The sequence below is a fragment of the Molossus molossus genome, unplaced genomic scaffold (genome assembly GCF_014108415.1).
Source record: "Molossus molossus isolate mMolMol1 unplaced genomic scaffold, mMolMol1.p scaffold_m16_p_2, whole genome shotgun sequence".
NCBI lineage: Eukaryota > Metazoa > Chordata > Mammalia > Chiroptera > Molossidae > Molossus > Molossus molossus.
The window spans coordinates 14835044-14855434 of NW_023425355.1; the positions used below are offsets into that span (position 1 = coordinate 14835044).

Here is a 20391-nt window from a genome sequence, read left to right on the forward strand (position 1 = left end):
CCAATACTATGTTGAATAAAACTGATGAAAGTGGACAACCTTTCTTGCTCTTGATCTTAAGGAAAATGCTTTTAGCTTTTCCACTGTGAGTATGATGTTGGGTCTGGGTTTGTCATATATGGCATGTATTATGTTTAGTTCTGTTTTCTCTACTCCCAATTTGCTGAGATTTTTTTTTTTTTAATTATAAATGGATGCTGGATTTTGTCAAATACTTTATCTGCATATATTGATATGGTCATATTTTTATCCATCATTTTGTACCATATTTATTGATTCACAGATACTGAATCAACCTTTCCTCCTAGGAATAAATCCTACTTGATCATGAAATGTGATCTTTTTAATGTGTTTATGCATTACATTAATATTTGCCAATATTTTGTTGAGGATTCTTGCATCTATGTTTTTCAAGAATATTGGCCTATAGTTTTCTTTCTTTTATAATTCATTGTCTGGTTTTGGAATTAGGGTGATGGTGGCCTGGTAAAATAAGTTTGGGAGCCTTCCCTACTCTTGAATTTTTAAAAATAGTTTAAGAAGAATAGGTGGTAAAATTCACTTGTAAAGCACCTGGTACAGGATTTTTGTTTGTTGGGAGCTCTTTTATTTCATTGGTAGTAATTGTTCTGTTCTTTTTCTATTTAGTCTTAGAAGATTGCATGTTTCTAAGAATGTATCCATTCTACCAGATTGTCCAAATTGTTAGGATGTTATTGTTTATAATATTTTCTTTTTTAAAAAGAGGCATGCTTTATTGATATTAGTAACAGTAATGCCAGTTTGATGGTTGTTCAGATATAAAGTTGTTGGATAGGTAATACACACACACTGTCTCTCTTTCATATTTGAGTATGAAAGAGTTTAGAACAAATAAAATAAACCATTAAAATTGGATGATTTTTCTCACATCTTTTTACTTAAAAAAGTCTGTGAACATGTACATGTGGAAAGAAAGATAAAGTTCCCTGCCCTACAGATCCCCATCTGCTATACTCATAACTGTTTCCTTTTTTTATTAATTTATTTTTGTTACAGATGTTTCTCCTCTTTTTCCCCATTGACACACTCCTCCCCATCTCCCCCACCCTGTCCCTGGCTTTGCTGTCTGTGTCCATCGGTTATGCGTACATGCATATAAGTTCTGTGGTTTATCTCTTTCCTCCTCATATATATATATATATATATATATATATATATATATATATATATATATGAGAATACCTAAGATAATTAGACATTGACTGTTTGATTAACTCAATAAGTGTCAGACTTTTACTTGAGCAGAAGGAAGCTTAAGAAAAGTAAATTATGTGAGACCTGAGTGCTTTTACGTCTGAAATGCCAAGGGATTATTCATTCCAAAACAAATAAATGAGTGCATTTTGTAGCAAGCAATTTTTAAGAAAATGTATACCATGCTACCCTGATTGTCCAAACAATATTGTGACTGAATGTCCCAGAGTCTTTAAAGGTTAAGAACATTCAGAGATGAATTTTTTATTTGAATTAAAAAGACAAAAAGAATAATGTCACCCTCGGCCAATTGTCTTAAAAAAAAAAAAAAAAAAAACAACCACAGGATGAGTTGTTGGTGAGGGAACCTAAAAGTAATCCTAACTGGTGGAAAAGGATGCCTAGAAGCAAGAAAGGTGACAAGCATAGTACTTAAGCGTGTTCACCAAACCATCAAATTTTTAAACTTCCACTGATTACAAGTCTCTGTGCTTGTGTTAGTATTTAAATCCACCCTTGTGTGTTGTTGAAAAGTGACTTAGACGTATTTCAATATTGTAAACTCAATAGTCATCATATTGGTCTAAATAGTCAAAGGGTGTACACTTCCAGTTAGAAGATGAATAATTTCTAGGGATCCAATGTACAGCACTGTGACTAGTTAGCAATACTGTATTGTATGCTTGAAAATTGCTGTGAGAATGGAACTTAAATGTTCTTGACGCACGTGCACAAAATGGTAACCATGTGAACTTGTAGGTATTTTAACTAATCTCATTGTGGTAATCATTTCACACTATATACATATATGAAATCATCATGTCGTACACCTTAAAATTACACAGTGTTGTCCAGCTGGAGTAGCTCAGTTGGTTGAATGTTGTTCTGTGCAATGAAAGGTTGCCAGTTCAATTCCCGGTCAGGACACATACCCGGGTTGCAGGTTTGATGCCTGTTGGGGCACATATGGAAGGCAACTGATCGATGTTCTCTCACTCTGATGTTTCTCTCTCTCTCTCTCTTTATATATATATATATATATATATATATATATATATATATATATATATGTCTCCCCTCAGGTGAGGATTAAAAAAATGAAAGGAGCCCTGGCCGGTTTGGCTCAGTGGTTAGAGCATCAGCCTGTGGTCCAGAGAGACCAGGGTTCGGTTCCCACTAAGGGCATGTGCCTCGGTTGCAGTTTGTCCTCGGCCCTGGTTGGTCGTGCGGGTGGCAGCCACTCGATGTGTCCCTTTCACGTCGATGTTTCTCTCTCTCTCTCTTATACTCTCTCCCTCCCACTCTATCTGTACAAAAAATGGAAAAATATCCTCAGGTGAGGATAAAAAAAAAATTGAAAGGAATATTAAAAAAATAAACTTATACAATATTATATGTTAATTAAGTATCAATAATTCTGAGAAGGAAATATGCATATTTTCTCGATGGGTTTGACATATTGTAAAGAATGTTATGGAACTCTAAAGCTTAAGATTCTTCAAGAAATATTTCTGATGTTTAATAAGTACAGCATGGAGAAGCCCAGGTCATAATCAAATCTGAAACATATTGTGAATCCTGACTATAATATCAGGCCTAATGTCATAATTGTGATACCAATAAAAATTAAATATAGATGCTGGCATTCTGAAGTTTATATTTGTGCATATGACTATTAATACTAGCCCTGCAGCTAAACCGTACATGGTATGGTTCTATTCTTGATATAAATGCTAACCATGACATTTTCATACAAAATAAGGCAGCAATCATAGTAAATGCTGAGAATTGGAGTGAAAAGTTTAGCTTACTTTAATCCAATTTATTTCTTTTAGAAGTCGATGTGCCTACATTTTAGCACACTCACTAGGAGAATAAACCATATTCTCACTCTTATCCTCCTTTCAGATTGCATGCACAACATCCTGAAGAAATGAATCTCAGTATATCTGAGGAGCAGTTCCATGCTGTAAACCATGCAGAGCAAACTCTTCATAAAATGGAGAGCTACCTGAAAGAGAAACAACTGTGTGATGTGCTACTCATTGCTGGACACCTCCGAATCCCAGCTCATCGGTAAGTATCTTTATGTGGACAGAACGTTGGGTAATTATAGCAAGTATGGATGAGAAAGAATCTGTCCATTGATTACAAATTGGAACACTGAGGGAAATACATTTTTACCACCCTATATTAAAAAGCCTTATCATATATGATTCACTTCCCTGTGGCATATTTAGAAGATCCAAACTTTTGAGAAATGGATGAAGAAAAACAGCACAAATCCTCTAAAAGTTTATCAACTTACTATTTGCCTTTCTAATTGCACTACACTTTACTGAACTGTGAAAGTTTTATACAAAAAAGGCTCATCAGTTTTACAAACTTACTGACCTCATTTCATGCTTTTCAATAAGATGATGGACTGATTTAAGTTTCTATGAAACATTCTTATTTGCAGGTTGGTTCTTAGTGCAGTGTCTGATTATTTTGCTGCAATGTTTACTAATGATGTGCTTGAAGCCAAACAAGAAGAGGTCAAGATGGAAGGAGTGGATCCTAATGCACTTAATTCTTTGGTGCAGTACGCTTACACAGGTAAGCGCTTGGCATATATTAATTAATTTAATCCTTAAAATAATCCTACATTATATAACTCACATTATTACTATTATTATTATCCTACAAGTAAAAAAAATGTTAAGAATATACCACTTAAGTAAATTTTCTAAAGTAATAAGGGGCAGAATCAGGACTTAAATTCAATACTCTAAAAGAAAAAGAGGTTAGAAATAGGCTATAAAATTACGATCATAAGAGAATAGAGCCTTTTGATCACAAATATATAAAAACATGTCTCTTTCTCTCGAACAATGTGGGTACATTCTCATTTGGTAAAATGAGAAGTGGGATATTTTAACTTTACATTAAAAATTTAGTCAGTCTCTTCCTTTGAAATATTTAAGTTATATTTACTCAGATTACAAAACAAAGGTAACAGGATGAGTTTGGTGACCAAGTAGTATATATGTATGTATGTATGTATATGTGTGTTTATGTATGTATGTATGTATATGTGTGTTTATGTATGTATGTATATATTCATTCATTCTAACTTTATTTACAAATAATTTAAAAATATAATTGTATGTATTTAAAGTATACAGTGTGATTATTTATATATATATAATTAACAAGATCAAGATAACTAAGGCATACATCATCTCAAATAGTTCACTTTTTTTGTGTGTGTGGTGAGAACAACTAAGATCTGTTCTCAGCGACTTTCAAGAATACAATACTAAGTTAACTACAGTCACCATGCTGTACATTAGATCCCAGGACTTCTCATACTTGAAAGTTTGGACCATTTAACCTATATTTACCATTTCTACCTCCCACCCTCTGGCACCCACCAATTTACTTGCTTTTTCTATGAAACTAGCATTTTGTTTAATGGTACATTCAAGTGATAATATATTTTCTGTGTCTGGCTTATTTCACTTAGCATAATGCCTTCCAGGTTCATCCATGTTGTCACAAATGGCAGTATTTCTATACTTCTCATGTCTGAATAATATTCCATTTTATATATGTATATATATAAAACTCCGTTTACATATATACACTTTTTTTTAAATCAATTCATATGTCAGAAGACAAGTAGGTTGTTTTCATATCTTGGTTCCTGTGCATTATGTTGCAATAACCATCAGAGTTTAGAAATCTCTTCAAGATTCTGGTTTAATTTCCTTTAGATATTTACCCAGGAGTGGGGTTTCTGGATCATACAGTGGTTCTGTTTTGTTAAAAATATTTTAGAAACCTTCATACTGTTTTTCATAATGGCTGTATCAATTTTCATTTCCACCAACAGTGCACAAGGGTTCCCTTTTATCCAAAGCCTCACCAATATTGGTTATCCCTTCTGTTATATTAGCCATCCTAGCAGGTGTGAGGTGATACCTTATTGCAGTTTTTATTTGAAGTTCCCTGATGAGTAGTGATGTCGAGAATGTTTTATGTCCTTATTGGCCATTTGTATGTCTTCTTTGGGAAAATGTCAGTTCATGCCTTTGCCCATTTTCCAATTAGATTGTTGTGTTATTGAAATGTATAAGGTATAAGTCCTTTATGTATCTTGGATTTTAACTCTTTATCATGTATATGTTTTGCAAATAGTTTACCTCATTCAATCAGTTGCTTTTTTGGTATACTTTTTGTTTTCTGTGCTGTGCAGAAGCTCTTTAGTTTGATGTAGTCCCTCTTGTTTATTTTAGCTCTTGTTGCTTATGCTTTGGTGTCTTATCCAAGAAATCATTGCCAAGACCAATGTCAAAGAGCTTTTTTTGTGTTTTCTTCTAGGAGTTTCATTTATACAAAATTAATATTCTTCTTAATAACCAGACCAAATTCCAATGTCTATAGCGGGTGAATCTTTAGGTCTGAATCTGAGACTAGTTCATACTTCTTTGGATCTCATGAGATATAGGCAGGGCTCTTCCTTCAAAATCCAAGACAAGAAACAACACAAGAGAGTCTGCTGATGAACTGGACCCCTTTACAACGTATTTTAGAGGGTAAACCAAATATAGAGCATCTCGCAGTATGTATTACTCTTGTCTTTATAGTTTTGCAACATATAGAATCAATATTGAGGTATTTCACATGGCAGGATTATGCCATTTATAAAATCCATGAAATACCATTCTTTATCACTTACCTATAGCTAGGCTTAAACAAAAAAGTGACAATATGACATTCAAAATAACTAACATTTGCAATAATTCCTCAATAATATTTGCTCCAAAATAATACAGGTATTTCAATAAAAAGGAAACAGTTTAAATTCTCTGATCTCATTTGAAAAGATTCTTTATAGATATTTTTTAAATAGCCTGTTTCTTGTTGTAACTAATGAAATAATCATATAAGCAATTATTTTAAATTTTTTTTTCTTTATTGATTTTAGAGAGGAAGGGGGAAGGAGAGAGAGATAGAGAAACATTGATGAGAGAGAACATTGATTGGCCGCCTCCTGCATGTCTTCCACTGGAGATCGGGCCCACAACCTGGACTATGTGCCCTGACCGAGAATCGAACCAGTGACCTCTTGGTGCATGAGTTCATGCTCAACCACTGAGCCACACCAGCCAGGCAAGCAATTTTTATTTAAGGACTGTTGGCAACATTTTCTTTCTTTTGAGATATTGTCAGGCATCAATTACAGGCATAATATTTGGGTAAAGTTGTCCTTCTCAGCTAATAAATACAGATGACAAAATGTCATATAAACTCAGTGTTCTTATTTATGAAGATTTTTTCCACACAAATGACAGACCCCTATATTGGCAATTATAGTACCCTTATACAGTGTTACATAATACTCCTTGAGTCATTATGTGGCGAGTTTTTTTGTATGAGATTTAGATGCAGGTCTAACATGATAAAGAAGTAACAAGTTGTGCCAGGCCAGTGGCTCAGTGGTTGAGCGTCCACCCATGCACCAGAGGTCACTGGTTTGATTCCCAGTCAGGGCACATGCGCAGGTTTTGGGCCCGATCTCCAGTAGGAGGCATAGAGGAGGCGGCCAATCGATGTTCTATCTCATCGATGTTTTTATCTTTCTCTCTCCCTTCCTCCCTCTCTAAAAATCAATAAAGAAAAAAAATTAAAAAAAAAGAAATAACAAGTTGCTCTTCTTTGCACTGATAATATTCAACATTCATTATCTACAGTGGTTTTTGATAATATAGTCTGGCTTCCATCAGCCATCTTATTAGACTTCATACAGTCTCTTGTATATGTTGGCTTTAAATGGTGGTTACTGTACTTTTGAAGACATAGCCTCACTAATGAGAGAAAATGAAAATTTCAACTAGCTAGCATATATGTGTCCTAATTAATGAAACATATAATCATTTTATACATATTGAAACCATCTAGGTATCCTGCAATTGAAAGAAGATACCATTGAAAATTTGCTGGCGGCAGCTTGTCTCCTACAACTGACTCAAGTCGTTGAGGTCTGCTCCAATTTTCTCATAAAGCAGCTCCATCCTTCAAACTGCTTAGGGATTCGATCGTTTGGAGATGCCCAGGGTTGTACAGAGCTCCTGAGTGTTGCACATAAGTACACAATGGTAATATCAATTGATTCAAATTAATTTGTAGTAATGATGTATTAACCCAATATCTAACTTACTGATATGTTTATGTATGTGTGTGTGTATAGATATATATACACATATGTGTGTGCATAAAACTCTTCAAGTAAATATTTTAGTGTTGGGGATAAAATTAAAAGGCAATATAAACTCATATAATTTACAAATGACTTGCAAATAATACACATTAGATTAAAATATCAGTCTGGTTGAGCTGTACCCAAGCAAGTTTCTCATTTTTGAAACTAAAAAGGCTTACTTGAATCTCAGAGCCTAGAGAAATGAAAATAATTGCCCAAAATTAAATTTTACAAGTACATATTTCAAGTAAAATCCATATGATTAAGAAAATATAGTTTTCCTAATACTTCTGCACTATTCAAACTTGAGTTTGTAAATTGGTGCATAATATGAATTATAATGAAAATATCATTCAATAAAGAAAAATGTGGATTAATACTGACTAGAATGCTTACGAACTATCAAAATTAATAAATCAGACAATTCTATTGAATGGACTTTTTATGTCTTAATAAAAATGTATTTTGGTTAAAAGCAATTTGTAGTCCAATCCTTTAAATTAATTAATTTAAACTGCCTCTCTGTTAGTAATTATAATAAATTAAATAAACAGGTTTATCTATACTAATACTTTGAAAATTCATAGGATAAGACTATGCTTATTCAAACAATTTACAGTGATATGAAACACAGATCATCTGTAGCAAGGCAAGAAAAAGTGGACATATGGTAAACATACCCTTACCATGATCAGGACACACATTGCTTGATGCAAAGAAAAAAAATCAGCTTTTTAACCTCTGAAACAGGAAACAACACAAGAGATGGATCTTTCTGTGAAACCCAATCAAAAGATAAATATTTCAAGCTAAAAAAAATTTATACAGTTACTTAAGATTTAATACTAAAAGGCAAGCGTGTAAAAATGAACAGTAGAGAAAAACATGCTTAAAACAAACAAAATTAATATTAAAACTTTATGATTGAGATGTATATAAAGATTATTTTTCTAGAGTTTTAGACAGACCTTAAAATTTCCAAAGTTCTAGTATTTGAATTCTCTAAAAATTTATTGTAAACTTTCTCCTTCTTCTTTCCATCCCTGGTCAATGTAGAAAATGTGAAGTTTCAAACATATTCCTGAAATAATGCCCTTGTGTGGATAATCGTATTACAATGGATTAGTATTTTAACATGTTATTTAGTTATGCTGTTTATATTACTTTTTCCTAAATACAGATGTGATATAATTTATAGGAACAGTAGATATATAGTTTAAAGGTTAATCCTACCATAAAAGCCAAACATGGAAAGCTTCCTGTTAAATTACTTAAATTTTTGAAGTAAGTATTAACAGTTTCCTGTTTTGTATCTTACTTTGGCAGACAAAACAACATTATAATAAACAGCGTGAATTATTTTTGTGGCTCAAAATCAACTTCTCTTCCTTTTTCTACTATGTGACTGAAACTGAATTTAAAGAAGAATGTGCATAAAAATGCAATATTGTTTTCTTCTTTAATTCCCCTTCTTTAGTTATTTTAGTATCTATTATAAATGGAGTAAAATAGGTAGAGGTCTTGTTATAAAATGCTTTTGTAATACTGTATTGATAGTATAAAAATGCAAGTAATTTTAATGATTCAATTACAATTGTTGGAATCACAAACTATGTAAAAAAGATTACTCTCCCTCATGTGTGTGGGCCTCACCCAGAAACACTCTCAGACACATCCAGAATAATTTTGCCAAAAGTCCAGACATTCCACGGTTCAGTCAAGTTGACACATAAAATTAACCACTGTAATCATATAAACAGTAGTCTACATGGATGAAACATTATTCAGCAAATATGCTACATTGATTTAATAAGTTTTACAACAATGTAAATGTAGATTTACAAAAATGAAAACCAAACCAAAGGTACAAAAAATACTCTTGGTAAGGTGCATAGAAGAAAATGCTTACCTCAAAATTAGGAGCAAACAATTCCAAAATAAAACAATTTAAAATTCATCTTTAAGTTTAACTAAATATTTCTATATAGTACTGTGTATTGTAATGCCATATCTAGATAGTTTCAATCAGTACATTTATTTTTATTTTTTATACTAATTAACTATATTGCCAGGCCATTTTCAGTAATCTCTTCAAGCAGCCACTCTGAAGTCCTAACAAAGTCTATCAAAAAAATTTAATTTCTGGTTTCGGACCCTGGTTCATAGCATAGGGCTGGCTGGTACCAGCCAGTCTGTGTTGGGGCTGGGGTGGGACAATAAACTCCCAGAGTCACCTGGCTTCCCTGGAGCAGCTCCTTTCTCCCTCTTGATGTCCTGGGCTAAGCGGAGTCAAGTTTCCACGCTCAGACCTGGAATAGAGAATAGAACCAAGAGATGAAATAATATTTCTTCTTTTTTTTTTTGTTTTATTGACTTTAGAGAGAGAGGAAGGGAGAGGGAGAGAGAGTCAGAAACATCAATGAGAGAGATCAATTGGCCGCCTCCTGTACGGCCCCCACTGGGGATCGGGCCCACAACCTGGGCATGTGCCCTGACCAAGAATCAAACTGGCGACCTCTTGGTGCACGGGTTGATGCTCAACCACTAAGCCACACCTGCTAGGCATGACACAAAAGATTTAGAACATCACATAAACTTAGTGGATAAAGCAGCAGCAGGGTTCGAGAGGACTGACTCCAATTTTGAAGAAAGTTCCACTGTGAGTAAAATGCTATCAGATAGCATTGTGTACTACAGAGAAATCAGTTGTAAAAGGAAGAGTTGATTTAGCAGCTACTGCCCTGATCAGTCAGTAGCCATGGACATTGAGCCAAGACTCTCTACTAGCAAACACATTGTGTCTCATTGAAGACTCAGATGATGATTAGCATTTTTTAGCAATAAAGTATTTTTAGTTAAGGTATGTTTTTATAGACATAATGCTATTGCATACTTAATAGACTACAGTGTGGTTTAATATAATATTTATACACACTGGAAAGGCAAAAAATTTGTGTGACTCACTTTATTGTGATATTAGTTCATTGTGGTGGTCTGGAATTGAACCTGCTATATCTCTAAGATACACCAATACTTTGCCAGTTACTGCACAGGAGCCCAAACAATTCACATAGCCTGTTTTTCTATCAGCATGAATTTTGCTTCCCATAGGACCACATTGGTGATGACAGTATTTTTTAAAGAAATCCGTTAAGTGTAAAGTGCTGTACACATGTAACATATTATAAGTTGTAGGACTAGCTCCATTATTTTGCTATAGGTTATAGGCTCTTCAACCAAGGTCATCAGATACAGGTAAGAACCTCAGCTCTTTCCCAATTGCTTGCCTTAATTAGAAGAGGGTAGTTTGTCTAAATAGGCAAGTTAATTTTCAGTTGGTATCAGAGCTTCCTGGGTCTGTCCAACTTGATGCTTGTTTATGGATAAGTTTGCTATCAGACTGACTCAGTTCCACAATGATTAAATTCATGGAGGAGCTGAGGAAGGGATATGATTTATCCAGATCCCCCAGTTATACAGAAGTTGTCTGAAACTGCTTCCAGAATATCTATTTATTGTACAATGTAAATTACCAACTAGACACATTTATCTTCATTTCAGGAGCGTTTTTATTGCATTTAAAATTTCAGATCTTTGCTATAAAATATATTGGAAATGATCATTGTGTTGTCAAAGAAAAGTACATAACATAAATCAGAAAAAAATAATCATAGCGGTGTTTCAATAAAAGACAATTGAAACACAGCTGCCTGAAATTTGATGCTTGAAAAAATACAAGACAATATACTGACAGAAGGGAAAATTGAGGTATACTATATAAAAATGGAAAGGTATCCCCATCTCCCCACCCCCCAAAAAAATCCATGGGAGACCTTTTTAGATTATTCTGAATCTGTAGATTGTTGGCCATTGTAAAAGATACCTTTGCCTTGGTTAATAGACGAGCATGATTTCCCATAAAAACAGAGTTTTTCACCGATATTTTAATTTATTTTTTCATCTCAAAGAAATTCAGTATTTTGTTTTGTATGTTGACAGAACGACTGCTCCCAGGTGGCTGAAAACCTCCAATTGGAACATTTTCAGCCTTTCTCTTATGGCTTTTGGCTACAACAGCTGAGAGAGAAAAGCACTTGTATCAACTTGGGCACTATCCATATGAACTATGAAACAGTTAAGATTTTCCTTGTGCTCTTAACTACTTTGCAGTCCAAGCATTTGGCTCATGAGCTTCAGAAGGCTCCCACTTGCCCCTTGACGTAGAAAGCAATAGCACCTATTTGTTATAAAAGCATATATTTGTCTCTGACCTTTTCTGAAGTTTAGCAAAGTGAAGTTCTTGGATATGCTTATTTTGTTAAGAAGTTTCCAAAGTACAAAGTTTCATTAGATGATCTTTTCTAGGAACACTTCATCGACGTAATAAAGAACCAAGAATTCCTCCTGTTGCCAGCGAATGAAATCTCCAAACTTTTGTGCAGTGATGATATCAACGTGCCCGATGAAGAGACCATTTTCCATGCTCTGATGCAGTGGGTGGGGCACGACGTGCAGGCCAGGCAACAAGACTTGGCCAGTCTGCTTTGTTATATCAGGCTGCCATTACTTCCACCGCAGGTATGGAAATCTACCAGCAATGTAATTCCAGTTCAAACTAGTGCTGGGCACTAATCCATTCCTGATTGTTCTGATTTTATTTGATTTCGAGGAAGTTTGGTAATTGAGGTATACAGGATCTGTTTGGTAGAAGGACATACCCAGCCTTCAATTAGCAATATTAATGAAGAAGAGACAGGAAACAAAGATTTTTTTTTAAAGACTACAGATAATCCCCAGACTTCAGTATACTCATTACTTTCGGTTTCCTCTCATCACACAGCATGTGTAACAAGCAGGAAGAATGACTAGGCAAACTTTTTCTCTTCCTGCCCATCTTCTAGGCGAGGTGATAATAATAAGTACAGTAGCATCCCAGAGGGGACTGGAAGAAGGAGTTCAATTCTAGATAATACCTACTAACATGGATAATTAGCTACTATGATTAAAAGCATATTATAGTAGTTTCAGATGCAATATTGTAATGACATCCCATCATGTCTGTTGAAGGCTTAGAGTAAAATGATTCTAAAAACAAACACCCTTGGATAAGACTCAGGATTGACCAAACTCATAATGAATTTTAGTATGTGAAATTGAGTGAGGCTAGAGTGCAGTCTGTATATAATTCTGTCATTGGCGATAACCCCAATTATTTCTCTGTAGCAAATTGACCATTAGTAGATATCATTCACATATTATATATTCATGAATATGTTACACATGTGCGCACTTCATATACTATATAGCTTATGGCTAAAGTCCTCTCAAACATCATCCACTTTGGAAGGAGGGACCTTATCTGTACTTAGTGAGACAGTAGTTTCATAAACATTAAAATTAATTGATTTTGAAAAACTGACTAATTAAATGTTAATGTTGAACTGATGGTTTCTCTAGTTTGTCAACTTTTAGTTGTTAATTAAATCCCATGGAACTACATATTTAATCTTAAGAATCTGTACATATTTAATTATAGCACATTGACTTCCCTCCTGGGTATAGCAAATTTATCCAAAGGGCAAGGCAATAGTAACATCACAAAGAGGGACACTAAAATATATATATATCATCTTAGACCCAAGGTTCAGAAACGATAGAAATTTTATGTGTTCTTGTGAACCTGTATACACTTGTGTGTTATTCTCCTGAGATGGTCTATTTGACTTACCAGATTCTCTAAGACAGTGCTGCTCAAAATGGCCCTGGACCAGCAGCAGAGTGTTGACTGGGAGCTTATTAGAAACTCAGTCTCTCAGGCCCCGGTGACAGACCTACCAAAATAATTTCTGGGAGTGATACCAAGGAATCTGTGTTTTACCAAGTTTTTCAAACAATATGGTGCAGCCACTATGGAAAACACTATGGTGTTACCTCAAAAAATTAAAAATTGAATTGCATTTGACCCAGCGACCCCCCTTCTAGGAATACCCTCAGAAACCTGAAACACCAATCAGAAAGAATATATGTACCCCCATGTTTATAGCAGCACTATTTACAATAGCTAAGATCTGGAAACAGCCCAAGTGTCCATCAGTAGACGAATGGATAAAAAAGCAGTGGTACATGTACACAATGGAATACTATGCAGCTGTAAGAAAGAAAGATCTCTTATCCTTTGAGACGACATGGAGGGGCCTAGAAAGTATTATCCTAAGCGTAACAAGCCAATTAGAGAAAGACAAATATCATATGACCTCACTCATTTGTGGAATATAATAAACAATACAAGCTGATGAACAAAATATACCCAGGGACATAGAAGTAGGGTACAGACTGACAAACCTTACAAGAGGGGGTTGGAGGGAGGGAAGAGATAAACCACAGAACTCATATGCATGTGTGCGTAATCAATGGACATAGCAACAGTGCTGGGGGTGGGCGGCGGGATCGGGAGGAGGGTGTCAATGGTGGGAAAAGGAGAAACATCTGTAACAAAAATAAGTTAATAAAAATTGCAACAAAAAACAAGTTTTCCAGATGATTTTAAGATATGCAAAAATTTAAGATGCACTGGTATAAAAGGATCAGAGACCTTGAACTTTACAAAGCCTTAAGTCTGTATGACATTCCTTCAGCAAAATGCTTAGTTTGAACTTCTCTTTCTTTATTGGAGTGAGGGGAAATTTCCAGCCCAAACAGACAACTGGTGGTACCTTGGCCTCCCACCCCTGGGTAGGCCTTATGCCTAAAATGTGGACAGCGGGAACATTTCCTGCAGATGGTATAGTGAGTAATGGCATACAGAATATAAACTTCCAAAACAATTTTATATATATATATATATATATATATATATATATATATATATTTATATTTTGTTCAGATAGAGTGGGAGAGAGAGAGAGAAACATAAATGTGAAAGGGACACATCAAGTGGTTGCTACCCTCAAAACCCAACCAAGGCTGGGGACAAACTGCAACCGAGTTACATGCCCTTAGCAGGAACCGAACCCGGGTCTCTCTGGACCGCAGGCCGATGCTCTAACTGCTGAGCCAAACCTGCCAGGGTCAATTTTATATTTTTATTCCTCACCCGAGGATATTTTTTTTTCTATTTATCATCAGATAGAGTCGGAGGGAGGGAGAGAGGGAAGGAGGGAGAGAGAGAGAGAGAGAGAGAGAGAGAGAGAGAGAGAGAGAGAGAGAAACATCGATATGATAGAGCCAGTCGACTGGTTGCCTCCCGCACGACCTGACAAGGGCTGGGGATGAACCGCAACTGAGGTACGTGCCCTTGACCGGAATCAAACCTGTGACTCATTGGTCTGTGGGCCCACGCTCTAACGACTGAATCAAACTGGCCAGGGCCAAAAGAATTTTAAAAGTGACTGTAAACAGCCTGGCTGGTGTGGCTCACTGCTTGAGCATTGACCCATGTACCAAGGGGTCATAAGTTCGATTCCTGGTCAGGGCACGTGCCCAGGTTGTGGGCCCAATTCCCAGTGGGGGGCATGCAAGAGGCAGCCAGTCGATGTTCTCACTCATCGATGTTGCTATCTCTCTCCCTCTTCCTTCCTCTCTCTCTAAAATCAATAAAGAAAAAAGGTTTTTTAAAAAGTGACTGTAAACAAATACCCTAGAAATTAAACATATTTAAAAATGATCATCAATCTCTGAGGAATATTTTGGGAAATAAAACCAACAACTATATAGCCCAGTTTTCACACCTATATTCAGAAGTGGATGAATTAAGGAAATGCCTGGGGTCTCACCAGCCAAGTCAAAATGAGGATTCATCAGAAATGACAGGTGGAGTGGGGACAGAGCTGAGGTCAACCCATACAGAATAGAAAACCAGTGAAGTGTTATGGAGTAAGCTAAGCACCTCCATTCCAAAAACCTGCTTGCTATTCCTCCCTATGACACTGTGGACACAAAACTCAAAGAAATTAATCCAAATAATCCTTGACAAAATTCTGAAACAAAGCTCCATTTCTCAACTCACCTTGGGGAAATTCCTTTATGTAGCTCTTACACCATTCAATAGGCATCTTATTGACTGCTAGGGACTAATGGTTAGAAGGATTACTCATCTATTAATGCTGATGTATTGGTTTTACTAACACAAGTACCTTAGTAACGCACATACATGCATGTAAAGATTTTAAAAATACCTACTTTTAGAGTATTTACAGAAGTGATTTCATGATAAAGATGCAGCCTTCTATGGGCAATATTATTTAATTTTAACTGGGCATGTTTGTATCACTTCCCCTAAATCCACCCAAAACATGACTGCTTCTCTAGCTACATATCATAGACTGGGAAATGCTTGCTTTGTGCATACAAAGCCATTCTCCTGGATTGCTTTCAGGAACACATTTTATGAGTGCTCTCTCTTTTTCACTCCTTGAGATTATACGCATATATATTTAAAAGATGAATATGACAAATAAATCTTCATAGATCATTAGCTAATACCATGAGGCTTTTAATCATTGAAAATCATAAGTGAACATAAAATATGTTACTAAGTTAAAATAATAAATAATAGCAGTTATGCATTTGAATTAGCTTGAGTTTTCTCTAAAGTTATATAAACAAAAATATGTTCTTTCTAATGATGGGCTCTTCACTTCATATACCATGTCTCATTACTTTTCAGTTACTGGCAGATCTTGAAAATAGCTCCATGTTTACTGGTGATCTTGAATGTCAGAAACTCCTGATAGAAGCTATGAAGTATCATCTCTTACCTGAAAGAAGACCCATGATGCAAAGCCCTCGGACAAAGCCTAGAAAATCAACTGTGGGGGCACTTTATGCTGTGGGAGGCATGGATGCTATGAAAGGTAACAGGAGCAAATGAATTAATTTAGCAAGTATTATTCAAAAAAGAAGATATATTCACAACATTATCCAAAATTATGAGGGTAGTATTTTTTTTTAATTTTCTTTCCTTTATTGATTTTAGAGAGAGAGGAAGGGAGAGGGAGAGAGAGATAGAAACATTGATGAGAGAGAACATCAGTTGGCTACCTCCTGCATGCCCCCCACTGGGGATCAGACCCACAACCTGGGCATGTGCCCTGACCGGGAATCAAAAGAGCAACCGCTTGGTGCATGGTTTAACGCTCAACCGCTGAGCCACACTGGCCAGACTTGAGGGTAGTATTAAAGTTATATATAAATGTAAGCATCTAAAGCTAATTTTCATAAATAGGGTACTTTATGTAATTTTGTAACTTTTTTTCTTACCTTAAGGGATATAACCCTTTTATTAATGTTAGCTAAACTCTTAATAGAAACTTTATGGCAGAAAAATTTTAAATTTGAGTGTTCACTTTGCAATATAAGATATTTTGGGGGGAAAACTTGTTTAAAGTGTATTATGAAAAGAAGGGTCGAGGCCCCTAACTCCTCACTGTCAATTTCCTGCTAGATGCTCAAGGGCCAGTTAAAAAGAACCTTGATGTACTGACAAAAAGAACAGAATTTCAAACCTGGAATAAAGGAATGGTTTTACATACGAATTTTATCAAACGAAACAGGGAACAGTTTCTGAAAGCCAACATATCTACTCTGAACCCTTCTGAGAACGGATTTTTTTTATAGCTCTATCTTTTTACACTTGATTTCTCAATCTGTAGTCCCATGTTGCCAAAACAATGAGGCAAGGATTTTGTAATTAAGAGTTGATTGTGTAGGAAATAAAACCAATTCACTTAACGTTAGTCAAATCAGCCCTGGATGGTTTGGCTCAGCAGTTAGGGCATCAGCCCGCGTACCAAAGAGTCCTGGTTTCTATTCTGGCCAAGGGCACATACCTCGGTTGCAGCTCATCCCCGGCCCTGGTTGGGGTTGTGTGGGAGGCAAGCAATTGCTGTGTCTCTCTCACATTGATATTTCTCTCTCTCTCGTCTTCCCTTCTACTCCATCTGAAGATAAATGGAAAAATATCCTCGAGTAAGGATTAAAAAATAATATTAGTAAAAAATAAATAAATAGAAAAAATTTAGCCAAATCATACATATAAATGTCATTTGATACCTGTAGAAAATGATGCAAGAGTCAACGTTCTGTGTTACTAAAAGTGATTATTTTTCTTATATATGGAACTGGTAATTGGAATATCATATAGGAGATAACACCAATTAACCAAAAAACAGTAAAACAAGAGCTTGCAAATGCAATTATTTCTAAAGTAGTAGAGTATCTTTACAGAAATAATGTTCTTCAGAAAATAACAAGAACAATGAGATCCTATAATTAATTTCAAGTCTGGAAACTTGATATTTTATTGAATTTTGTTCAACAGAATGAATAATAACTGCCTTTTAAAATGTGCCTTGTTTCATATTTATATTAAAAGGGTACTAAATACAAAATACAAGCATAGTTATCCTTAGTTTCTGATTTAAAAAAAAAGAAAACACCTAACCTGCAAAGTGAGAAATGGAAAATTTTGTGTTTATTTGTTTGGTTTTTATGTTTACTTTCTATCTTTATTTCTTTTTCAAGCTCCTGTTAGTTAACATTGTATAAGTGAATGTGTTACAAAAATGAGCTATAAATCAGACAGAGAAAAACAAATAATGTGATTTCACTTACACATGGAATCCAAAAAAAAAAAAAAAAAGAACAAACAAAGCAAAACAAAAACAGACTCATAGAAACAGAAATCAAAGGACTGGTTACCAGAAAGGAGGGGGTGAGGTGATAGGTAAAGAAGATAAAAGGGAATATATTTAGTCAACAATATTGTGATAAGTTACAGGGTGACCGATGATTACTAGAATTAGTGGGGTGCTTACACTGTAAGATATAAAAATGTCAAATCACTATATTGTACACCTGAAACTAATATAACTAATATAATATTGCATACCAACTATACTTAAATTAAAAACAATAAAATAAACAGTACTGAATATCTATAACTTTTAACTGTTTCTAAAAATAAGTAAAATGGGCCCTGGCCAGGTGGCTCAGGTGTTTACATCGTCATCTCAATACACTAAGGTTGCAGGTTCGATCCTGGTCAGGGCACATACAAGAGTCAACCAATGCATGCATAAATAAGTGGAACAACAAATTGATCTCTCTCCCAACCCACTTCCTCGCTCTCTCTCTAAAATTAATAAATTAAAACAATTTTTTTTTTTAATGAATGAAATGTATGCCTCTAATCCCGTGACTCCATTACCACGGTTTGCTGTGGAAGGAAGTGAAGCCATCATTTTGAGAGTCTCTGAGTACCTAGTGTGTGGAGACATAACAGGCTTTACGGGAAGCTACAGACGACTACAATAATAGTTAAGAACTCCTACTTTTGAGTACCTGATCCTTGATTTGGATTTTGCAAACATCATTTCTAATCCTCACAGTAATGCTACAGAATAGATTTTATTACCCCAATTTTGGAGATGAGGAAACTAAGGCTATTTAAGGTTAGACAACCAACTCAAAGACAAATATATAGAAATACTGGAAATGGAATTCTTACTCGATTCTAGGTCTCTATTTGCTGTACTACCATCATTTTAAATTTTTTTTCTTTTATTTTTTAAATGTTTTTATTGATTTTTAGAGAGAGAGGAAGGGAGAGGGAGAAATATCGATCAGCTGCCTCCTGCACGCCCCCTACTGGGGACCAAGCCCGCAACCAGGACATGTGCCCTGACTGGGGATGGAACTGGGACCTCTCAGTCTATGGGATGACGCTGTATCCACTGAGCCACACTGGCTGGGCTATTCTGCCACTATTTTAGAAGAAAAAGGAATGACAACAACAAAATTGACCCCTCTCTTTGCAAGTTTTGGACTCTATTGAAAAACCAGAGTTAGCCCTTAGGAGAATAAAAAAGAAAAATAAACAAAGAAAAGAAAAATAAACCCTAAGTACAGCAAAAACACTAAGGGGGTAGCATTTATCTATATAAATCAGTATTACATCTAAGAAATGTACCTGTTCAGGTTATTTCACAAAGCTGTAAAAATAATTTGTATATTATGTGCCTTTTCTTACAATGCCTTGTTTTATTTATCTTTTTTCAAAGATACTTTCTGAACTTTTACCTTTTGATGTTTAGGAAATACAATACTTCCTCAGTCTTTAATTTCCTCTCTGACTCATACAATTGACTTGGAATTAGTTGTTAAAAATAGATATCTCACAAGTCACTCAAGTTAACTATAACTCCTACCACATATATTAAAAGAATCATCAGAACGTTGTATGAACACAAAGTAAACATTTAAAAATTGTTAAATGGTAAACTGAGCTTTTGTTCATACAAGTATTCAGTAACGTTTTGTTTATTAAAACAATGAATTCTGAGAAACAGTGTAACAGGGGGCACATTAAAGACTACTATAGTCATTTTTAGATTATTTTAAAAATAGATTCAGGAAATTAGTAAATCAGATATATTCATAATTACAGGAACTATCCTGTACTACAAAATATGGTTGGTTTTATTCCCTCTTGAATGAATCATAAATGAGGGTCGACTAGAAATGAATTGAGAAACAATATTTATAATGCTGTAAGGCAGTAGCTCAATCTACACAGAAAAATTCATAAAGTGAGTTCTTAAGAGAGAGATCAGTAAAGCAGTCTTAGTGTTCCCATTAAATATAGAGCTACCATACTCAGCTAGCCAGAGGATTTACATTTTGATTAGCTGGAGCAATAGTGGAGGTGGGCAAATGAAATCTTCAGAATTGAAAATATAGAACTACCAGTCACATATGTTCACAGATGTAAATAAGAGATGTGGGGTACCCCAGGTGATGTGGCTCAGTGGTTAGGCATCAACCGGTGCACAAGTGGTCGTTGGTTTGATTCCTAGTCAGGGCACATACTTGGGTTGCAGGCTTAATCTCTGGTAAGGGCCTTACAGGAG

The 20391-nt window shown here is 35.1% G+C and overlaps 1 protein-coding gene across 2 annotated transcripts in view; it reads left to right on the forward strand.

The window, feature by feature from the left end:
- KLHL4 (kelch like family member 4) overlaps nucleotides 1–20391 on the forward strand; it is a 68555-nt gene that overhangs the window by 30484 nt on the left and 17680 nt on the right. For both annotated transcript variants that reach the window (XM_036270697.1, XM_036270698.1), the window contains exons 2-6: nucleotides 3145–3312; nucleotides 3698–3834; nucleotides 7183–7379; nucleotides 11849–12061; nucleotides 16149–16335. In XM_036270697.1, coding sequence (XP_036126590.1) covers nucleotides 3145–3312; nucleotides 3698–3834; nucleotides 7183–7379; nucleotides 11849–12061; nucleotides 16149–16335 — 902 coding nt within the window. The remainder of the gene's footprint in view (nucleotides 1–3144; nucleotides 3313–3697; nucleotides 3835–7182; nucleotides 7380–11848; nucleotides 12062–16148; nucleotides 16336–20391) is intronic.